At 40.2% G+C, this 24,151-nt stretch overlaps 1 protein-coding gene across 2 annotated transcripts in view; it reads right to left on the minus strand.

Annotated features, from left to right (window-relative positions):
* Window positions 1–2,516: 2,516 nt before the first annotated feature.
* RMDN3 (regulator of microtubule dynamics 3) overlaps window positions 2,517–24,151 on the minus strand; it is a 67,319-nt gene continuing 45,684 nt past the window's right edge. For both annotated transcript variants that reach the window (XM_054971657.1, XM_054971656.1), the window contains exons 11-13: window positions 16,944–16,997; window positions 10,740–10,820; window positions 2,517–7,066 (exon numbers count right to left, since the gene is read on the minus strand). In XM_054971657.1, the coding sequence (XP_054827632.1) occupies window positions 7,013–7,066; window positions 10,740–10,820; window positions 16,944–16,997 (189 nt within the window). In that variant the 3' untranslated portion in view covers window positions 2,517–7,012. The remainder of the gene's footprint in view (window positions 7,067–10,739; window positions 10,821–16,943; window positions 16,998–24,151) is intronic.

The following is a 24,151-nucleotide window of genomic DNA, read 5'->3' on the forward strand; positions in this document are numbered from 1 at the left end:
GAACCTTTTGTTTGCAAATCACATGCTTACTATTAAGTATGGTTTTTTCCTTAGCAACAGTTAAGCTCACTCCAAAAACACTTTCTGCAAGGTTTGAGTGTCTACCAATCCTCCTCCTCTGCCTGACAGCTCCTTCACTCCAAAAGGAATGCTTATTAACCTTGACAAAAGATGTCAAAAATTGTAATGTGTGGTTTGGCCCTATGGAAAGAACTTTTTCTGTCTGAGACCTTGAGAAGCCCTTGCCAGTCAATGTAGACAGTACTGAGACAGATTAACCAATGGTCAGATTTAGGGTAATGCATCCTTTATATATTCATAAGCACTCAGTGTCCCAGATCATCCTGCCACACAACTGCTAAGTGATTTACCCTAACCCTTGTCACCATGTGCTTGACACAAAGTTGAAAGTAAAGTCAGAAAGCCTTGTTTGTTCCAAGTCTCTGCATATTATTTTCTTTCCTAAGAGAATTCTGGTGCTTTGCAAAACAAAACACTTCCCCCCACTCCCCAGTTTCATAAAAAGAGAAAGGAAAAACTAAATGTTGGCTCTTTAGAACTCAAGAAAAGCTGGACAGGTTTTTAATTGGAATCTTGCTTTCTAGCAAAACTTGTTTTAGAAGTTAAGATGTGAGTCTGAGTCAAATATGTGTTTCTACCCCAACATTAATTTTCTTAACGTATTTGGCAAACTGAGCATGTTCTCATTTCTGCAAAGTAACATCTTAAGTCACGAACTACAACATTATAAATGAGCTTGTTTTCTGCATTTCAGGCATATGATACACTGTTTGGAAAAATGTGAATATTTATTTAAAACACTTAAATCCTCTCTCCGTAGAAATATCTGCAAGGCCGTTTGCATCAATTTTTAGAAGTAAAATAATACAAGATTAAAAATGCAATGTGTGAATACCGCTGTTTTACACGAGTTGCCATTTTCCTATCCTTGAAAAGTTAGATCTAAATGCCAATTCCACATTTTCAATAAGTTTTAGGAACCATACAACCATCCTGCAATGGACAAGGCTTAGCCTCACTTTGGAAGACTATCAGTATATATCCCTTTGGCATCCTGTATCCTGAGGAGAGCCACTACTCCCCAAACTGGCAGGAGTGAGCTTTCAACCCCCACCCCCTTTCAGAACCTTGACCTCAGCCACACCAAAGCCAAAAAAGCTTTGCCAAACATTTAGTAACCACATTTGTACCGTGCAGGAACTCAAAGTCCCTTACTAGATAATACACTGCCCTTTGACGAGCACAGGAGCGCTGCCAGGGCACCCTTTGACCTATGTGATGATGTCACTTTCCGGAAGTGACATCATCACAGTCGAAGACACTGCGGGGTGAGTGCCAGGATCCCATTCTCCTGCTGGGGGACTCAAGGGACCTGGCAACCCTAGCATTGTCCTGAAGGGTGGTATATAAATCAAATGTTGTTGCTGTTGTTATTTTGGGGCTAGACACACCACCCTGGGGAGGTTGTTGTATAATCATGGGACTTTCACAAAAAAGGCCTTTTCTCATATACCTGCCAAACAAGCTTCTTTAGTTGATGGGCAGTCAGGAAAGTCTTTTCCTGTCATCTTCACTTCCAGGCAGGAATATATGGGAGAAGATGGTCCTGCAGATACCCCAGTCCCAAGCCATGCCGGGTTTTACCATCTGGGAACAGCAGCATTTCAGTTCCTGAGTCCTTATCCACCACTACTTACAGCCCTATAGGCTGCAGTGAAAGAGGATTGTTTTATTAGAAGAGTTAATGCAAAACTCTGAATACCAGTGTCTGTTGGTCCTTTAGGGCAACTGGTTGCCCTTTGGTGAGATAGGTTGCTGGGCTACTAGATGGACCACTGGTCTGATCTAGCAGAGTTCTTCTTATGAGTAAGGAAAGAATTAACTGCATAGGGAACACAAACATTAGGCTAGACTGGGCTGAATAATATATTTGGCCTTCTGGTTTGTGGTCTGCATCTTTCCTAATTTTATAGTTCATACATTGTAATTGTGAGTTTTTCTTGAGGTCTTAGTTCACTCACAAGATCATAGGAATGTGTCTGCATTACTTTTCATATACTGACTTCCTGAATAAGTGGAGTAACATCAGGGAAACAAATGTTTTCGAGTTCACCAATGTTTCTGAGAAGCTCTAGTTCCTTGGCATTTTGTTGCTCTGGGCCAATGAACCTGGTGCCAAGTCCAGCAGCACTGGGCAGCTTTCCTAACAGAAAACTAAGAGGAAAGTAACCCAGGCACATTTAACTCCATTTGAGAACTTTTCAGCACATAACATATTGGCCACATCCAGACTAAAAATTCTTCTATCACTAGGTTTAAATGTTTTTATTCTATATTAGACATGACACAGTCAACTCGTATCATTATTCTCACACACAGGAGATACAGGAAGAATTACATCACAACAGGAACTTTCAAGATATAGTTTTCATATATAGTTAATTCATTTCTTAACTCTTACATACTGAACATTAGACAGTATTTTAATGTTTTAAACTTTTATTTCAAATAAAATTGAAGTTAACATAATGCAGTTTGAGAATTAATTCTTACATTAATTTGTCACATTTTGTTTTTAAAAACCAAGAAGTTCTGTTACAGAAAAATACAATGATCTTTTGTCTCCAGTAACAAATTCTGGAGGTCTCCTGCTGTCAATAATGCAATGTGTTTTCTTCAACTACCTTTTGCTCCTATTCAGTGCCTCATGCCCCTCTGAGAGGATTACAGTGCATTCTTAAAAGAATTTTCATTCATTACATTCACAGTTAGTAAGCAAAACATATGCAATTGAAAAGAAACATTTATTTTCACCCCTCTGTAAAAAGGGCAAACTCTTCCTGAAACATCCTTGTTCAAAGATGATTTTTCTTCATAATCTCAGGTTTACTGTCTCAGCAATCAGTCAGAATATCTTTTACATTGTATTTTCAGTGCATTATTCAATGTTATTAGTGCTCTCAGTCTCCTGAACAAGAAACACTGAAAAAGGTTGTAGGAAAGCTCTTCCCTCCAATTCCTTAAATTAAAAACACATACCCCAAGGATCACATACAGCTCACCATGGCCTCTTCCTCCTAGGCAGCATAACCTGATCCTGCTGCCATTAAGCAACTCACCTTTGAGCCCATTACAGGAGAGGGGATTTTCCCCCTACAGAAAAGTCTTCATGGGATTCAGAATGCATGCAGTGGGACACACATTATCCAACCCTGTCTTGAACCAAATCATGCAGAAGCACACCACCAATCATTGTTCTCCAGGTACCAAAACTGACTGTGTGCGCAATTTCACCTAGAAGACTCCAGCTTGACTCTATAAAAAACATATTACCTGCCCTTTGATCAAGAACTGATATTAGGAGAGCTTGCTGAAGAAGCTCTTTCCTCATGTATTCAGTGCCATTTCTTTGCTGAAGCATAACTAGAACAACTGAATTCAAATATCCAATGAACATTAAAATAAAGAAATATTTGCAATATAAATTCTTGATGGACTCAAAATATATCACAAATGGGAAATTAAGAAATTAAAACCAGAAAAGGGGTAATTATGGTAAAGATTAGAACAGTTAAGGCCATCATCAAGAACTCATGGAATGCCTAAAGGAGAAACACACAAACTCCAAAGTGCCTCTCATTTACTTTTCTCCATTTCCTGTAGACATTTTAAAAATAGTATCTACAGAAAATATTTTGGTCTCTAATAATTAACACATGTATCTTGAGCATTTAACTAAATTTTGCCCGTGCTAAAACTCTCAAGATTTCTGTAAAACTAATAATTTATTTCTATGAACTAGAACTGATTTCACATCATCTATTCTTTGACTACTGGAGAACTAACTTCTAACTAATTTTTTAACACACAATATTGCCCGAGCAGAGCCAGAATTTGGTCAGATACTGCAGAGGCACTTGAAAAATTGTTTACCAGATATGCCAGTTCTTCTAAAAGGGAAGATATGGGCCTCAAAACTCCCTTTCAAGGCATAATCATTACAGCTTCAACTGGCTTCACTAGCATTAACAGGAAAGCGCATGAATCTGCACACTTGGAACTCAGGCAAATTCTAGTCAGTACTGCAATTTCTAAATAACAAACAAAATTTTTATACATAATCTGAACTGAAAAATATTGAGCATTACCAATAAATATGCCCATGAACTATGAAGCTTAAAAATGTATTTTAAAATTATTCAAAGCTTGTATTTCAAATACCAAATAAAAATATTAGTAAATCTCAAACTTAAAAAAACAGGTCACTTCTCTGCAAACTCCATTATATTATGGTACAAAGTGAAGTACATACAGTAGGACACTAGGGGTTTTTCCTGAATCATTTAATACTGAAGCAAATGGATGGCATGGAATGTATGGACTGGAGGTTGCAAAAGGCATCATCTTGGTGGACTGAAACCCTATAATAGTAAAACAAGTATCTCTATCTAATTCATTTATAAAAGTCCTAAGCAAGTTATAATATTGTGTCACCTTAAAGACTAATAAAATTTTATTCCAGCATAAGTTCTCATGGACTAAAGCTTGCTTCTTCAGATGCAATAACTGAATCCTCAGTATGCAGACATTTTCTATCTATATATTGAGGAAAAGATTCTACATTCATTTCATTTGAAGAAGTGGGCTCAGGTCCACAACAACACATGGTAGAATAACATTTTGCTAGTTTTTAAATCATCACAGACTCTTCTGTTTTTTTCTGCAAGAGACTAACATGGCTATTCCTCTGGAATTACTGGGAAGTGTTTGAGAAGGTAGTCTAAAAGTCTGAGAGCCAGTTTGGTGTAGTGGTTAAGAGCGCAGGACTCTAATCTGGAGAACCAGGTTTGATTCCTCACTCCTCCACTTGAAGCCAGCTGGGTGACCTTGGGTCAGTCACAGCTTCTAGGAGCTCTCCCAGCTCCACCCATCTCACAGAGTGTTTGTTGTTGTGGGGACAATAATGATATACTTTGTAATCTGCTCTGAGTGGGTGTTAAGTCAACCTGAAGGGAGGTATATAAATCAAATATTATAATAATATTATTATTAAGTGAATTAAGAAATGGGAAACTATGTAATAGGAAATATTTGGACAATGGCAACTCTCTTCAAATTTAATTTTCAGAATATTAAAATGTTACCATGATAATATGTTTAGGAGAATAAATTAAATTCTTATTACAGAAATCTGTTAAAACAGTTTTTTAAACACACTCATTTCACAGATAAGAAACAGTAATGGTACTGTGCGCGCGGCAATAATCAACCCATCGTGAATTGAAAAACAGATGAGATACTGAGAACGTTCTATTACGTTCCTATTAAAACTATAGGGCATATAGTAAATGGAATCATACTGCTCTTGGACACCAGACTGTCGGTTTTACAACAGGCTGAAACTGATAATTTCAATTCCAGCTCCTTTTCATCAAGATCCAAGTGTACAACTCAATTTGTTAAACGTGAGAACTCTATTTTCCCCCTGCGGCTACCATGCTAGTAGGAAGTTTGCACAGAATGTACTTTAAAGAATAAAACAATCTTGGAGCATTCTGTCAACACTTCCAGATGAAGAAAATACCTTCTTTTTATCTGTTGAACTTAACACATTTTAATAAATGTTTGTGGCAGTGATGCTTTTTTTAAAATATAGCACAGAAATTTAAAAACAGTTGAGCTGCTTCCACAACAATTAAGCTTTTGGAAGATGGATGCTCACAGTTGCTTTGATAAATGGTAGTGTGGTAGGAAAGTATTCCATCTATGCAAACACCTTCATGGTGAACAGTGCTTAAGCAATGGACCACCCCATGGAGTAACAAAGTTCACACGCAGATAAATGAATACGCAAAAGGATAACTAGGCTTGTGCTTTGTTGTATTTTCAGAGTGATTTGTAGCAGGTCAAGTAAAACTGTAGTCTTTCAAATATTAGCCTGTTTGCATTTATACATGTAATGCTATGCTTTAATCTGCTGGATATTAATAACTACTAGCCTAAGGAAAAGTTGTGCTATTCCACCATTTTGAATAAAGCAGTATGTGTGAACAATTGCATGATTTATAAACAGCAAACCATAGTCTTATTATTGAGAACAAGCCTTTGACACCTTGGAGCTCATGTGTTCTCTTCTCCCCCTCTCACGAACAACACAGAAATTAATGATTTACTTTTTTATGACAAGCCATCATTGGTGGTTATCCTGAGCCACAAGCTACAGTCTTACCTATTACCTCTGAACCAGGATTAAAACATGGCTTGAAATCCTGGCTTGGTTGATGGTCTGCATATAACAACTGATTTTCTCTGGAAACAGAAATTATTCATTCCAAATTAAGTACAATGGGAGGCTGTGTATAAGCCCAAGCATTTCCAAAAATTATTCCTAGAACGATAAACCTGGTAATTGTGCCATTAACCATAATGTCACAAGTACCACTTATGCACACAGAGTCAACTAGCACAATTTAAGTTAAAATCAGAAAATGGAATCATGTGCCTACTGATTAAACAGTACAAAAAATCATTAACATCATTTGTCAGTCTGACTTATTTTCCTAGAATAATTTGTAATTATTTATGAAAACTGGACTAATGTATGAAGTGGCATGCTGATCCCATCTCCATACAGAAATTGTGCAATTAATATTTCTTAAAACTACCCAGCTGCTGCACACACAAAAATCAAATAAGCACAAAAATCCACTTACCAATTACTAAATTCGGCTTTGAGAACAGTTAAAGAAAAGAACCTATCTAATGCAACAGCAAGAGAGTGAGGAGCAGAATTACATATCTTTGGCCATAATTCTCTTGCCAGTATGAATAACTGAAGAGGGACTGAAAGCTGCAATCTGTTTTTTCTTTTTGGATTCTGCAGCTTGTTCACGAAGCTCAAGCAAGATTGTCAAAAAAGTCATTCTAAAACCTTTTACACTGAAGTTTTCTCTGACCACATATATATGATGGATGAGAACTTTGAAGTTGCTTAAGTTTCTGAAATTGTCAGCATCTCTTCTATTTCTTTGTTACTTTCTGAATCCTGGAGCAAAAGGAAAATGAAGTAAGACTATCTGGTTCAAAGTAATTGCATTTACAAAATTCTATGATCCTAACAAATCAGCATTCTTTTCTTCTTCTGACATTAATTGGCATTGAACAAACAAAAACTCCTCAATGGACCCCCAAACTGTATTATGCCATACAGAAATCTTTAACATTTATTTTCTCTGAGTTTTCTCATTTATATTCTAAGCCCTGAGCTCAAATTTCTCAAAACATAAGCTTGGACCGTATACCTTTGCTCCACGCACGCTTCTTTCTGGGGACTGTGGAAGCAGTCCTCTGCAATAGAGCTTACTCCCTCTCAGCACTTGTTTGCACAATTCCCATTTTTTTTCAATAAGCCCCAAGGTGCCTAATGTGAGCTCTGCAGCCTAAAGAAGCAGAACCCAGAGAGAAGTGTACGGATAGCAAAGGTACAAGATCAAAGCCATAGCCCTTAAGTATTTTACCCGCTATAGTAGCAAAGATTCCAATAGCAACTGCTTTTCTGCTCATTCTTTTAACTGCATGATGGAAAAAAGTGATTTCACCTCTTGTATTTGCAGAAGCAAACATATGCATCTCAAAAAACAGAGTAACAGTTTCCTTACTAGAAGTTTAATCTTCACCTTGAAGCCCACAAATCCTACAAATGTGTGATTTCCCCTCTAAAACACGTTAACAAAATTATTCCTCCTAGGCAAATCTAGTTTTTCAGAGCTGCCCATATTGACAAAGCTAGACTTTGCTTGATTGCTGGCATTTCCTGTTCAAAGGCTGTAATTTTTTAGTCTGACATCTGCTTTCCCTAGAGTTTAGCAAGCAGCAGCCTACATATTTCTCTGTAGGTGGCAGCAATGCCAGGTCTGTATAACACCAGATACTGGACAGTCACTGCTGCATATTTGTAGATTAAAGTGCAGTTGAACAGCTCTGTTACAATAATTAATAAGATTTATGGTTTGAAGGTACTTGTTTGTGTTAAAGTCAAAAATGTATAGTACCATAAAGCCTCTCTGCAAGATCTAGCCAACCTTGAATAAAACAGCAAGTTTTGAGGAAGAAAGCTTAAAAGAGTAGAGGGTAGAAATTCCAGCCAAAGCACAGCAGAATGCATACAGAGTAGGCTAACCACAGCTGAGCTTGGGTGGTGAGGAACGGAAGCAGATAGACTGAAGGATCCTAAAAATGTGGGAGCAAAGCAACAAACTGCCAGCACGAAACTGGGTTTTTTTGGGGTGGGGTGGGGGAAGAAATATAAATTAACAAATGTTTTCTTAACTGACTAAAGATGGCAAGGACAGTTTGAGGGAAGGCTCAAAAATATGAGGTTACAGTAATTCCAGAGGAGGAGTGACAAGGACATAGACAACAGTTTTAGCATCAGGAATAGAAAGGAAGAAGCAGATTTAAGAATGCTGAAGTAATAACTCACAGGCAGCACCAGCACTTGGATAAGAGAAGAGAAAGGAAGAAGCCACAGGGACATTCCACAAGTTGTGTGTTTGAGAAACAAATCAGGCTCTCCCTCCAAGTTCTGAAGTGTGGAAAATTAGATTGCTCCTGAGATATTTTACCTAACTGTTGGAACAGATTAGCTGTTTAATGTGCACTTAGGTCCTTTATTGAAAGGGGTACGGAGAAGAGGGGGAACAGAACATCTACTGTAGACACACAGTAAAAACAAACTTGTTTTTTCAGTGTTTTGTTTAATAAGCATGCACTAAAGTTCAGATACTTAATCTAAAGTAGTTAAGGTTCAATGTTCTGTTTATAATCATTTCGTGTGCTTGTTAGAATGCAGTATAATTGCTTATGAAATATTTTGAACAGTTTAATTTAAATGAGACATTACCATTTTCACATCCAAATTTATTAAGTGCTCGCTGGTGTCTGTGTGGATTTTGCAAATATCATTCATTACCCAAGGGTTATAGTGCCACTCCATCGCCACAGTAGCATACACATAACCCTGAAGAAAAATGTTTTTGAAGTTGTACTGATTATGTATGGCTTTGATCCCTTCAAGAAACCACCACTGCCCCAGGGTTATGGAAAGAGGAAACAGTCCCAGCTCAGCTGAACTTAAGATCTGGAAGAGACTAAAAAAATGTGTTGCTCCTGCTACCACATCTCCATGATTATCAAACATTATGGAGATTTTTGAATGTATGTGTTTTAATTTATCTTCTCTAGTAACTTCCACCTCTATAACACGCAGCTTAAATTTCATTTTAAAAACTATCATCTATTCATGCTTGGATATTACAAGTTGAATAGTTTGGTTTTGCTTACCAAATTTTAAAATGAAATTTCTATCTATATAGTTTTGCCATAATGCTGACTGGAATTTTATTTAAAAACTGCTTAAAGTGGATTTACAGAACTGTCCACTAAAAAGTTAAAATGATGCATGGGTTTAGTGGGTTACATCTAGCCATCCATGAGCAAAAAGTACTGAAAATTGTGAATCCACATTCTCCTCTGAACAGCAGATCTTTCCAAGCACAGGAAAGCTTATTCCTAGAGTCCTGAGACCAACAACCACAAGTGTGGAGACAGGATATTATCATCCTACCCTCCCTTATTTAGTATTTATTTATTTTATTCGATTTATACCCTGCCCTCCCCACAGATGGGGTCAGGGCGGCTAACAACATAAAAAAATACATTAAAATCACAAAAACATAAAATCAATAATAATATTTTTAAAATCATTAAAATAGTCCAAGAGCAGGCTATTTAAACAAATATTGGGAGTCCGTATATGGGCATAGCAGATGGCTGAGGGCAGCCCCAGAAGTGGTGGTCTTAGATGGAAGAAGGAGGACACCCGCTGGCACTCAGCCGAAGGCCTGGTGGAACACCTCCGTTTTACAGGGCCTGTGAAACTGTAACAGGTCCCGGATCTCTAGTGGGAGAGCGTTCCACCAGGCTGGGGCCAGGGCAGAAAAAGCCCTCGCCCTGGTTGAGGCCAGATGGATGTCCTTCGGGCCGGAAACCACCAACAGTTGCTTGTCTGCAGAGCGCAACACCCTGCAGGGGACATAATGGGAGAGGCAGTCCCGCAGGTATGCAGGTCCCAGTCCGTGAAGGGCTTTAAACACCAAGGTTAACACATTGAACCGGGTCCAGAACTCCACTGGGAGCCAGTGCAGCTGGCACAGCACAGGATGAATGTGCACTCGGATTGGTGTTCCGGTAAGGATGCGTACCGCTGCATTCTGGATCAGCTGTAACTTCTGGGTCAGGCCCAAGGGCAGCCCAGCGTAGAGAGAGTTGCAGTAGTCTAGCCTGGAGGTGACCGTTGCATGGATTACTGTGGCCAGGTCCCAGGGCGAAAGATAGGGCGCCAGTTGCCTGGCCTGTTGAAGATGACAAGTGCTGACAAGAGAAAGATTTCCTCTCCTTCCCATTATGGCTTCCTAAGCCGTATGTATATTAGTCTACACAGGTCCTGTGACCCCCCCAGGAATAAACTTTCCAATGGCTGGAAAGGACTGCTGGGAAGAGGAAGATGCAGAAATATTCATGATCCTTGAGACCGTGGATTGCTGCATGCTGCCCAACAGTCTCCTGTTGCAGGCAAATGCTGTTAATTATAACATGGCATATCATCACTTGAAAGTGTATGTAAATTAGATACGCACAAAATCTGCCAAAAATCCTACCTCTTTTGTGATAACAGGTAACTCTGAAGCCAAAGTCAACCAGTGAGCAGCTGCAGAATTATCTCCCAGTTCCTTGTAGCACTGAAAGAGTAAAAAAGGCAAGATTAATACAAGATGATAGTCAAGGAGTAGTGGACTGGGGTAAGCTACAAAAAACTAACCAACCTGAAAAGACCTCAAGAACACCATGCAATAGATGTAAATGATGTGCTAAATGTATATATATTAGCAAATGAAGAGAATAACAACTGATTTTAAAATTTCTACAAAACATAAGATGAGTTACAATGCTGTAGCATAGTGGTTAAGTGGTTCAACTGTGAATCAGCACTCTACTGGTTTGAATCCCACTACTACCATGAGCTCCGTAGGTGGCCTTGGGTAAGCCACTCCTCTCAGCCCCAGCTCCCCAGCTGTATTGTGGGGATAATAATAACACTAACTTGTTCACTGCTCTGGGTGAGGCAGTAATCTACCTTGAAGAATGATATATAAGCACAATTATTATTATTATGTGTAATACATGGAAGGTTTCAATATATTTCAAAACTGAGAAATAAGTTTCAGAATTAGGTATATATCCCATTCTAGTATATAAATCTTTGCATGAAGAATTACATGTAGAATTTATCTATCTATATATTGTTCAAATACTGAGAAAAGCAAATACAGTCATTTACAGCAAAAATTGTCTACAGATAGATTCCCACAATATAAGAACAACATCCAACCAATATATAAAAAATACACAATTTACAGTACACAATCTGAGCTCTTGGGTCTGACTTATTTTGATAGTGTTATATGTATCTTCGTCAGTACTTCTGATAAGAATATAAATTCTTAATTTGTTGAAAAGATGACAATCAATTGTTGTTCCATTATGAGACGTTATTCACAGTATTTCTGTGGAATAAATGTCTACAATTTATAACAATCAAGTTAGTTGCTTAGTTTTTTGTGACTGGGTTAAGCTATCACTCCAACAATTAAAGGTTCCTTTTATCTTTCAGACATTAATATTCAGCAATGTAAGAATTCACAGTCTTGCCTCAGAGCCCTTTATTGGCAGTTTTATATGCAAACTATCTAGCAGAGTTTTTTTTTATACGGGAGGTTTCTTCGTTTTTAAAGAGTTCCTAAATTTATCCTTATAGTCTGCCGAGTTGACCACAGGAACAGATACCATATACTGCTAGAAGAGCTTGAGATTTAGAGAACTGGTTGGGGAGTCAATCAAAGTTCCAGCAGAGGAAGTTTTGGAATTTTAGCTTACATTTCAACAATGAAATGTGCATGTATGTATCCACAGAGCAAAATACCAGAAGAGACTTCCAAGTTAAAAAAATGACAGGTATTTGTGTCGTCATCATACCTAGGTCAAATTCCCAACATATGTTTTCACAAAAACAAAGCAAGAAAATTCTCATTTCTTGTTGTGTGTGTTATGTGCCATCAAGTCACCTCCAATCTATGGCAACCCTATGAATGAAAGACCTCGAAAACATTCTATAATTAACTTCTTTTATTAAGTCAACAAAAGGCTTCAATAAAAGAAGCCTTTTGTTGACTTAATAAATCAAGCCATCTTGATTTAGGTCTTCCTCTTTTCCTACTGCCTTGCAATTTTCCTAGCATTATCGACTTTTCCAGAGAATCTTGTCTTCTCATATTGTGACCAAAGTACGATAGCCCCAGTTTTGTCATTTTAGCTTCTACGGAGAATTCAGGCTTAATTTGATCTAGTACCCACTTATTTGTCTTTTTGGCTGGCCATAGTATCCACAAAACTCTCCTTCAGCAGCACATTTCAAATGAATCAATTTTCTTTCTGTCAGCTTTCTTCACCATCCAACTTTCACATCCAGACATAGTAATGGGGAATACCATCGTTTGGATTATCCTGATCTTGGTTCCCAGAGACATCTTTATGTTTAAGCATCTTTTCTAGATCCCTCACAGCTGCTCTTCCGAGTTTCAATCTTCTTCTGATTTTTTCATTGCAGTTTCCCTTTTGATTGAGCCAAGAAATAGAAAATCTTGAACAATTTCCTTGTTGTCAACTTTAAAATTGTGTAATTCCTCAGTAGTCATTATTTTTGTCTTCTTGATGTTCAGCTGTAATTCTGCTTTGGTGCTTTCTCCTTTAACCTTCATCAGTAGTCATTTCAAGTCTTCACTATTTTCTGCCAGTAATGTGGTGTCATCTGCGTATCTCAAACTGCTAATGGTCCTTTCACCAATTTTCACTCCACCTTTTTCTAGATCTAATCCAGCTTTCCTTATGATCTGCTCTGCATAAGGGTTGAAAAGATAGGAAGATAATATGCATCCTTGTCTGACACCTTCGCCAATTGGAAACCATTCTGTTTCCCCATATTCTATCCTGACAGTAGCCTCTTCTCCAGAGTACAGGTTGCGCATCAAAACAATCAGATGTTGTGGCACTCCCATTTCTTTTAACACTCTCCATAGCATTTCAAAAGTTTTGCTGTAATCTATAAAGCATAGGCTGATTTTCTTCTGAAATTTCCTGGTATGTTCTGAAATGTTCCTGGTAAACTTGCAATGTGATTTCTAGTAACTCTTCCTTTTAAGAATCCACTTGTTATGTGGATTCATGAATAAAATAACTAGCCTGAGGTACCATAATGAAGGTCAGTATAAAACCCTGTAATCTATACCAATGTTCAGTACTGGACAGTTAAGAAGAATGTTCAATAAACATGGCAGATGTGAAGTCTAACAGGACAGGAGTCCAATGGCACCTTAAAGACTTAACATTTCTTTCAGCATAAGCTCTTGTGAGCCAGAGCTCACTTCTTCAGATGTAATGTCTGCCATTCTGAAAAATGTAGGCATATTGTTTTCAATATTCACAGCAGGAGGTACCATTCACATTGACATCCAGCACTATCATGTGATCTCATGTACATGTTAATAACATATCTATTTTAAAAACCCATGTAGTCCCACCCATGTGGTCACTCTATTCCTGTAAAACTGAGCCACACTGAAATGGTTCCCACAAAGCTGAGTGTGTGAAACATTGGACTCTAACCCCTCTATTTAGCCATTACCAGTAGATGAAATTCTATTGTTCTAATCCTTTTGAAAGAGTACTTATCATTTACTTGTGCCATAGTTTGTTATGTGAAAAATTTATTATTCTATCCAGGAGCCATTACATACCAATTAGATACATGTTTTCTACTGCAAGATAAGGATATGTACAGGTAATGCATAGGATTTGCAAAGACTGAAAAATTTAATTTTGCTATTGATAGAAGTGAATTTAATGAACCAGAACATTTTATGTGCCTTTACTATTTCTATGCAACTTTGCTTTATTCTCAGGTACTATTGTAGTATGCTAATGCATTATGAAAAGAATTAACACTAGAGACACATGAATGTATATTAGGCACTGGGAATGCTGAGACCAATCATTGTGAAGTACCTGCTGTTTTGCAGTGGCTACTAGATAAGCTTATCTAGCAAGCTTGCTGCTAGGAAGATGCACCTGCATTCACTATGCGCTATGCTATACTTATATGCTGATAAGGGAAATCTCTTTCTGAACTATTCATGCTAAATTTATCCATAGAATAGTCAAAGATAGACACGGGAAGCCAGCTACAAATGGGAGGATCTGAATAGCTACTTTCAGACAGGAAAGACCTGGAGAAGGAGTGGGCAATAAACCACTCAGCAAGCGAACTGAGCTGGCTTCAAGTTAATTAGATTAACAGAACTTTCCAAGGCTACGAGAAGCCCCAAGTAACAGAAAAGGGGTACCAATGTAGTCTCTATCACATTCCTGAGGAGGGGAAAGCGCTCCCCTCCCATGGTACTCGAAGGAACAATCTCTGCCTGTAAAGATACAAGGTTGCTGAAGCGACACTAAGGTGACCTTGGCAAAATGTTGCATTGCCTGGAGAGAAGGAAATAATAAGAGATCTATGAATGGGAAACTATGAGAGAGGAAGAGAGATGTTCCTTGAAAAGATAAAACAATGCACGAATGTGATAAGCAATGATAATTGGGAAATATTGTAATTATGCTGTTGACCAGAGTTATTCTCCAATAAGGGACCATCGGATCATTGGAGGTTGGGGTTCATAATTATGTCCGAGCCAATGGGACCCCCAATATTGTAATGAACCAAAGGGTATAAAATGCTTTGCACAGCTATTGTAGCTTTGATGAGCAGTGGGCATGAGTGATCCCTTTACTCTCCATGTAACTGACGCTCTTCCACGTTTATTAAACGTAGCAGACTTGCTTCTTTCACAGGACTCTGCGTCTGTCTCTTCTTTGAATTGGCTGAGGGAAATTCGAACCATGGATTGCGTGGAATACTATTCTTGCAAGTTAGGTATATATTTTTATTAACTTATTTGTTAGCCTAGAAAAGCTCTCAATTTTCCTAGCACAGCTGATAAAATTTAATTAGTATTTTAGTTTAAGAGTTATCAGGTGCATGGAAAATTCAGAGAGATCAACTGCAGTTATACATAATCAATACTGTTAGTTAGCTGAAACATGCACCACTTGCTTTCCTATTCTATCAAGTGTTTCCTCTCTTCCTGAAATGGAAGAAAAATACAAACATGTAAATAGGAATGAACACAGAGGGAAGATTTTGTATGTACCTTGAGGACTCGAACTAAAGTTGATATCGGTCTGTAGATGGGAGATAAGAGCTACAACTATTATCTGCCATCTACAGATGACCATCAACTTTAGTTTGGGTCCTCAAGGAACAGATTTATATACAAGATGTAAAACTACCCACAGTATATCCAGACAAGTAACTGTTACGTGCAAAGATTTTGTTGACATTATTTCCAGTTGATATCACCATTCAGTTACAACAGATCAAGTCAACTATTCTCTTTGTTTCAGATTCTAATTAACTCCAGGCCAAGAATGAAATATTAAAGTTGCATATATTATGATGGTGTATATCTATATACATTGATACCTGTACTGCTACACGTAACACTCTTATATGCCATGGTTCTTCAGCATATGCCTATTGTGGACTGTTATACTTACCTTTGAGGTTACTCGTTAGTGTGTTTGCTTGTTTAGTTTAGTTGTGTTAGATGTATTTAAAAATATGAAAATTGTCAAAAATAAAGAATTTTTTAAAAAAAAACTTGATTATCACTCACAATATAAATTAAATGCTTTATAATTTTGGGAATAGACCACTTTCAAAGGAAGCAAGTTCAGCTACACTCTATTAGGCCTTTCCTCAGGCTGCTGTAGCAAAAACCACTTGGCTTTAAGTTTTAAGCCTATGCAACTGGAGGTCGCAGGAACGGTACATTCAAGAATTTTAGCAGATGGAAAATTATTCTATTTATGAAAAGAACATTTCCCAATCCTTTTGTGTAAGCCAGACAATATGTGCAGTACATAACTACAGCATTTAAAAATGCAGATAGCTCTCAACCTAAATTTCATCTGTGATCTTTAATAGAAGTGGAAGTAATTTTGCAGGTAATCAAAAGTGTTTCAGCAGAAAGGATTGCTACTTTTAAAGGAAAAATAAGTTTATAGTTATTTATCTGATTAACTTGCTACCTAAGCACTTTTAAACTGGCTTGGTCTTGTTACTTCCTCACTTTTTTGTTGTTAAATTCACTCCCCCATGCTAATCTATAGTCAAACCTGTAATTTGCATTCATTTAAGTTACACATGTAAAAAAAACATAGCTCTTCCGTGGGAGTTGGCAATAGTATTGCCAGATCAATGTATACACTTGCAAAGTTGCTCAGAAATAATATGCAAGCTTCTGTTCGAGCAATATGTATTTGACAGTCATGTTCTATGATGGGAATAAGGGTCATAACTTGGTGCTACATCACATGATTTGCAAGCAGAATGTCCCACATCCAATTTCTAGCATCTCCAGCTAAATCCAGATCTTAGCTTGAAGGGTTAGAAAACACTTTTGATTGAAATATTGGAGAATTGCTGCTAGCTGTGAGTATAGAATATTGGTATAGATTGCTCTACTGGCTGATTCAATATTAGGTAGCTTCATATGTTTATATCAAGGAATCCAAATATAACTCCCCCCAATAATATACAAACGTAAACACTGTACTGAGTCTGTGGTCTTTCTTTGTCTCTGTCTCTCTCTCACACACACGCGCGGGCATGCACGCACAAACACACACACACTTACCTTGGCAATGTATACCCTGCCTGCTTTTGAAAAACCAGCACTCAGGTTTTCAACCTACAAAGGCAAACAAAGAGTTTAAACATTCCAGAGGACCCAGTTTGAATAGTTTAAGCCTATACAAGATTATACTACATGTACATCAAATAGAAAAGGACTGCATTATTTGTGAACTGAAAATTGGGGAGTTGGGGTACCAAATAAGCAGATAGGAATTTCTACTACATTCAAAGTCTAAACACTTTGACAGTAGGCATCTAAATAGTATTTTCCAGCAACAGGATATCTTCTCTCCCTCTGCCTTCCTTCCCCCTCCTGGTTTCATTTTCTATCTTTTTTAAAATCGTCAATTTCATAACTTTATAATGACCTAAAATTGTAATAATAGATGCAGCAGATTCTCTGAATTCCCAACTTTCATTAAAACAAAAGCAAGTCTCTGGCCCCTTCTCTGGTGGAGATATAGGAAAAAGGCATCTCTCTGCAACAGAAGGAGATAGAGACTTGCTTTTTTTTTTTTTAAAGAAAGCTGGGGATTCAAGGAACCTGCTGCATCTATTATTGCAATGTTAGATCATTACAAAATGGATGATTTTTTTAATTGCAAAAGTCTGGGGGGGCCTTATACATTTGTTAAAAATTAAAAAAGGGGGAGGTGCTGTGATGGCACCGATGATGCCACTGATTATGCAGCATGCTCACTTGAAAATTCTCATTATTTGGGGCACATGAGGAAGAAATAAAACCAACTCAACGACTGTTAAAATGCACAGGGAGGGCAGACGTGCAGAAAAACTGTACCGATACCGATTCCAGTACTTATGGATGACTGCTAAGAAAATGAGGAATAAATTGGCCATGTGGAAAAGCCCCCAATCTACATCACAGGATTGGTGTAAGGTTAGAAAAAAAATTTCACAAGTAAGATACAAACATAACAAAAGAGCAATGTTCTGATTACTTTGTTTATCACAGATCTAATGCTAAGATAGTAAGCAATGTACTTGTTACTTAATTTTCATTTTTCATCAAGTTTACTGTCCACTAGAAAGAAAAAAAAAACAGTGTTGCACTTACCTGTAACTGTTGTTCATTGAAGTCTTCCATGCAGGCACACATGGGACTGCGCATGCACAGGCCTGCTGAGTTCAGAGGGGTTTTTTTTAGCTCTATTACCACTAGGGGGCGCCCCGCCTCCTATCGCGCATGTGTGGCCGTCTTTCCCACCTAAATGGCCTTATAGGAGGTGGGGCTCCCCCTTCTACCCTCAGTCCTTTTTCGTCACCGTGCTCTCCAATTACTTAGGAAGAGGTCAAGCAAGGAAGGAGGGAGGGTGTGTGTGCCTGTACGGAAGATCTCGATGAACAACAGTTACAGGTAAGTACAACACTGTTTTTCATCATCAGTCTTCCTGTGCAGTTCCACATGGGAGATTAACAAGCTATTTACCTGGGTGGTGAATACTGTCTTTTGTTCAGCCACAGATCGACTCCATCACATGAAGATCGACTGGAGCGCCGCCGTGCCCACTGCTGCCTCCTTCCTATCCAGGACATCCAATGCTTAGTGCTTGACAAACGTGTCTGCCGACGACCACATGGCTGCTCTACAGATATTCTGGATCGGGACCCCTCTAAGTAGGGCTGCTGCTGATGCCTGCGATCTTGTAGAATATGCATGCACCTCTAAGGGGCAAGGTACATTAACAGTTTCATAACAACATTCTATTGCTTGCACCACCCACCATGCTATAGTTTGGGCACTCGCCTTTCCCCCTTCATTTAGTGCCAGCAAAACACACAAAAAGTTGAGAGTCTACTCTAAATGTCTTGGTGCGATCTAAATAGAACAGGATAGGTCTCCTGACATCTAGTTTGTGCAGACCTCTCTTTGCCTCATTTGACTGTTTGCTGAAAAAACAGGCAACACCACATCCTGAGACGTGGAATTTTGAGACCACTTTGGGGAGAAAATCAAGTTTGATCCTCAGAACAACCTTCTCTTGGTGGATTTTAAGGAATGGGGGTTCCATGCTTAATGCTGCTGACTCACCCTTCTTGCCAATGTAACGGCTAGCAGCAGTGCCACTTTCATGGAAAGAAATTGAAGGTGACAGGAAGCCAAGGGTTCAAAGGGCCGTCCCATCAACTTTGTCAGTACCAGTTGTAGGGACCATTGGGGCACTACACACAGGAGGAAACATATTATTCAGACCCTTTTAAAAGGTCTTTGAGGTGAAGTGAGAAAACACAGTCTTATTGTCTAGTGGTGCATGGAAGGCCGATATGGCCGCCAGGTACACTTTTATCAAAGAGGTCAACAACCCCCTCTGTTTCAGTTCCTGTAAGAACTCTAGCACATTGGCTAGTGCACACTCAGTTTCTCTCAAGTTCCTGTCCTCTGCCCGAGACCTGAACCTGTCCCATTTTATCCCATATGATTGTCTGGTGGACATTTTTCTAGCGTTCAGCAAAACCTATGTTATGTTGTCAGAGAATCTTCCGAATTCACAATTAGCCAGGCCATCAGTCGTAACCTCTCTACATCGTGGTGGAGAACCCTGTTCCATGACAAGAGGTCCGGCTCCTGTGGGAAGTGCTAAGTCTGTTTTGCCAACCACTGCAGGCTGTGAAACCACAGTTGGCGCAGCCAATGCGGAGCTATCAGGATCCCGTCCATGTCCTCCGCTTGCATTTTGCTGATCACTCTCGCTAGCAATGGAATAGGTGGGAATGCATAGGGGAATCTGCCTGATCAGCATAACTGGGAGGCATCTCTGAGGGATCCTACCCCCTGACCTACCCCGGAGCAGTAGAGGTCTGCCTTTCAATTCTTGCATGTGGCGAAAAGGTCTATCTCTGGATAACCCCATCGTCTGAATACCTCCTCTAGGTATTTGTCTTTGATGACCCATTCGTGCTGTGTAACCTGCTTAGGCGATCTGCCACCACATTGTCTACAACCGGGATGTGGACTACATCAAGGTGTACTGAGTTCTCTATTGCCCAGTTCCATATCTTAATGGCCTCCCTGCATAGAGTTCTTGACGTTGTGCCCCCTTGTTTCTGGATGTAAAACATCGCTGTTGAGTTGTCCGTAAGTATCAGAACTGATTTCCCTCTTACAGAATCTGAAAAGGACGTTAAAGCATAGCGGATTGCTTTCAGCTCTAGTAGGTTAATATGTGATCCTCTGTCCTGCTCTTCCCATGTGCATGGAGGTCTCCACACAAAGCCCCCCAGCCTAAATTATATGCATCAGTGGAAATGGACAACTCAGTGGGGGTGTGCCCAAATCGGACTCCTGACAGTAAGTGGGACGGTACCGTCCGCCAATCTAAGGAACTCAGTACTTTTCTAGGTATAGAATTTTTTTTTCTCTGTTTGTCCCTCTCACAGTGAAAGACGGACAAAAACCATAGTTGCAACGCCCTCATTTTCAATCTGGCAAATCTGACCACAGTCGTGGTCAACACCATAAAACCTAACAGGGTCTGGATCTTCTGTGCTGATTAGAAGCGGTTACACTTAATCCCACTATCCCAATCCCAATCCCACTATCTTTTTCTGTCTGTCCTCAGGTAAGAATGCCCTGTTCACACTGCCATCTAGGACTGCTCCAATAAATTGTACTTGTCTAGCTGGAACCAGCTTCGACTTCTTTTCATTCACAAACAGGCTCAATGCAAGACAGGTCCTTATGGTAAGTTGTACCTGTCTCTTTACATCTTCCTCTGATTGACCCGAAATTAACCAGTCGTCTAAGTATGGGTAGATACAACACCCTAAGGTTCTAAAGTGAGCAATGACCAGAGCTACATACTTTGTGAATACCCATGGGGCTGTGGACAACCCAAATGGTAGCACCTCTACTGGTAAATTTTTCTGTTGTAAGTAAATCTACGAAACTTTCTATGGTCCATATGAATGGAAACGTGGAAACATGCGTCTTTCAAATCTAAGACGGCGAACCAACACTCTTGTGTTAAGAGTGTTACGACCGTCGGTAAAGTGGTCATGCGGAATTTACGGGTCAATATCGATTTATTCAACCTCCTCAAATCCAGGATGGGCCTACATCCCCCATCCTTTTTGTCTATAAGAAAGAACCGAGAGTAAAACCCCAACTCTGGGTCTCTCGTAGGTAAGTCCTGCACCGCCCCTTTATCCAAAAGACTTTTGAGCTCATTTCCCAACTCCTCACAAATTAGTGAGTCTGAATAAACAGGCATCCTCAAACTTGGGTAACTGTCAAACTCAATTTTATAACCTTGTAACACCATCTTTAACACCCAGTTGTCTGATGTAACAGTATGCCATGCTGCAAAAAACTCCCGGAGCCATTCCCCAAAGACGGAGTCCAGCCCCTAAGCCAGTCAGAACTGCTTCTGAACTTGAGCCTGATCTTTACTGTGATGGGCCTGAGCCCCTTGTCTTGACCTCTGGCCTTGCTTCTGCTTAGAGAAGTTGCCTGGAGAGGGTTGATACTGCCTGTGGTTAGGATACGCATATCCTTGGTATGGCTGGTAATGGTACTATTGACCCCTATAAGCTGCTTGCAGGCGGTATTGCGACCTTCCCCCTTGCTGAGTCAATGGCAGTACACCATAGGACCAGGCAGTAAGTCTGTTCTTACGCTTTTAGGACAGATATTCATCTGTCTTATCCAAAAATAGTGTTTTGCCCTCGAATGGGAGATCTTCCACTTTGGCCCTCGTCTATGTTGCTCGTAGCCATGCATACCTTCACAACACTATGGCTGGTGACACAGTCCTGGCTGAAGTATCCTCCACATTATGCCCAGCGTTTATTTGGTGCCTGGACAGTTGAACAGCTTCTTCCTGAAGTACTTTCATCAGCGGCCTCTGCTTTTCAGGCAATTTGTCTACAAATGCTGACACCTTATTCCAGAGGCACAACTGATATGCCCCCATCACTGCCACATAATTAGCAATCTTTATATTCAGAGCAGAGGACAAGTACACCTTCCGGCCTAAGGCATCCAACCGTTTCCCCTCCTTGTCTGAAGGAGTTGAATAAGGTCCCTGGTGCTGTTTGGACTGAAGTTCCTTTGTCACTAAAGATGAAGGCGGAGGGTGTACGGACAAAAATGGAAAAGATTTGTCTTTGGTTTGATATAGGCTTTTAGCTTTCTTGTTCGTAGCCATAGCGGGTTTCTGAAACAATGAGTTCATTATATCCACAAAGCCCTCTATAACTGCAAAGGCTATACTGGACGTGGAGCCTGAGTATAAATGTTGCAAGATTTTGTCTTTAGGCTTGGTTCCACTGAGGAAATGTCAATTTCCAGAACCTTAGCCATTGAAGGCGTCTTTTGGATCCACGTCAGTTCTGTCTCGCCCGATGCTGGCGTTGATAGTGGTCCGGTTCCGAGGGGTCTTCGACCCAGATAGGCTGTGTCTTGATTCCGAAGACGGTCCCGGAGTCGGCGACTTCAGATCCGACATAGCTGCTCCCTCTTTAGCGGCCGATTTTTTTGCCTTTACAGCAGGTTCCTGCACCGCCATTGCCTTAGACCACAAGGCTACCTTGAGCCTGCTGGATTTCTCAGCCCGGTCCTTTGCCATAAAACTTTGGCAATGTTTACACACCTGGGTATTATGGCTCACTCCAAGGCAGATCAGACAGATGGAATGACCACCCGTCTTGGTAATCTTCGCCTTGCATTTCTCACAGCATTTAAACAAAGCTTTTTCTAATGTCTTTTCACCAACACCGAAGAAGTAGAAGGAGAAAGGAATACTTCTATCTGCCTCCGGTCGCGATCTAAACCTCTCACCATGGCAGTGAAAGAGAAACTGAGGGTAGAAGGGGAGCCCCGCCTCCTATAAGGCTGTTTAGGTGGGAAAGACGGCCACGCATGCGCAATAGGAGGCAGGGGCGCCCCCTAGTGGTAATAGAGCTTAAAAAAACCCCTCCCAACTCAGCGGGACTGCACAGGAAGACCAATGATGAACAGACTCTCAGGATAAGTAACATAACATATCTGTTGCTGGGATTACCCAAAGATCTGCTCTGAGCCTGTTCAGGAACACAAAGCCATCATGCTTCACATTTTCAAGATTCGTTTTTTAAAAAGCTTTAATTATGGCTGCAGGGCAAGCTGTGAGGCTTGTGGCACCAGGTGCAAGAATGACAAACACAGATGCTGGGATGAAAAGGCCACAGCTTTACTGATTACAGCCATTGGAGCACTGGCACGGCACAGGGCAGGGATCTGTGCATCGAATGAAGACCTACCTGCCACCTGATGATACCATCCCCCAGGCCGCTCGATGGGCACCAACCACGAGACAGCAGGTGATGTGAGCCACATTGCTAGGCCTGCCCTGACAGCTCGTCACTTGGAGGTGAACAACAACCCCCAAACTGGGCACACCCCCAAATGACTTCCTCCTGATTCCTTAAGGGGACCCCTTGAAAATGGGGGCAAGATGAACGACCACCTCCTTCCCCCGCAATGGACCTGGCCCAATCCTCCAGGAACCGCCCAATGCAAAGTTGTGACAATGGTGAATGAAGCCAACGAGCTGCTACAGGGAGGAAGGCAGGGTGTAAGAGAGCTAAGAAAAAGAAGGCGAGGAAGCCATGAGGAAGGGCTTTAAACACTCACCCTCCTCACCCTGCCCATTGTAATGCCACCGCCACTGACAGGGCAGCCCAGGAGAGTATGGGTAAAGAGAGCATGTCCCTCACCTATCCCAAGTACCCCTGCAGAGGTACAGACCTGGCATCAGCCCAGTCCAGCTGCCCTGGCAGAAGTATCTATGGGGAGGGGGAAGGAGAGCACTTCCCATTGTTCCCACCTCACACGGGAGGAATGTCTACAGAGCCCCTTTGATGTTTGTAGCATTCTTGCTCACCTCTCTCCTAAAGAACTCAAGGCGAGTAACAAACATGAAACACAAATACATAATATTTAAAACACAGGAACAAGTTGAAATGAACTATAAAAAGCAGCTATAAAGCAAGTGACGATCCATAAGAGCACAGTGGTCAACCAAACTAAATTTTAAAAAGCACTCAAATAACTCAGCCTTTCAGTAGCTTAAGAATATCAAATTCGGAGCCTTCTTCACATTCCTAGGAAGATCATACCATAATATGGAGACTGTCACAGTGCCTCAACCCCAGCAGCCAAAACCTACACCTGCCTGGAAGCTGGGGCCAAAAGCAGGCACTTTTTAAAGA

The sequence above is a fragment of the Eublepharis macularius genome, chromosome 2, assembly GCF_028583425.1.
Source record: "Eublepharis macularius isolate TG4126 chromosome 2, MPM_Emac_v1.0, whole genome shotgun sequence".
NCBI lineage: Eukaryota > Metazoa > Chordata > Lepidosauria > Squamata > Eublepharidae > Eublepharis > Eublepharis macularius.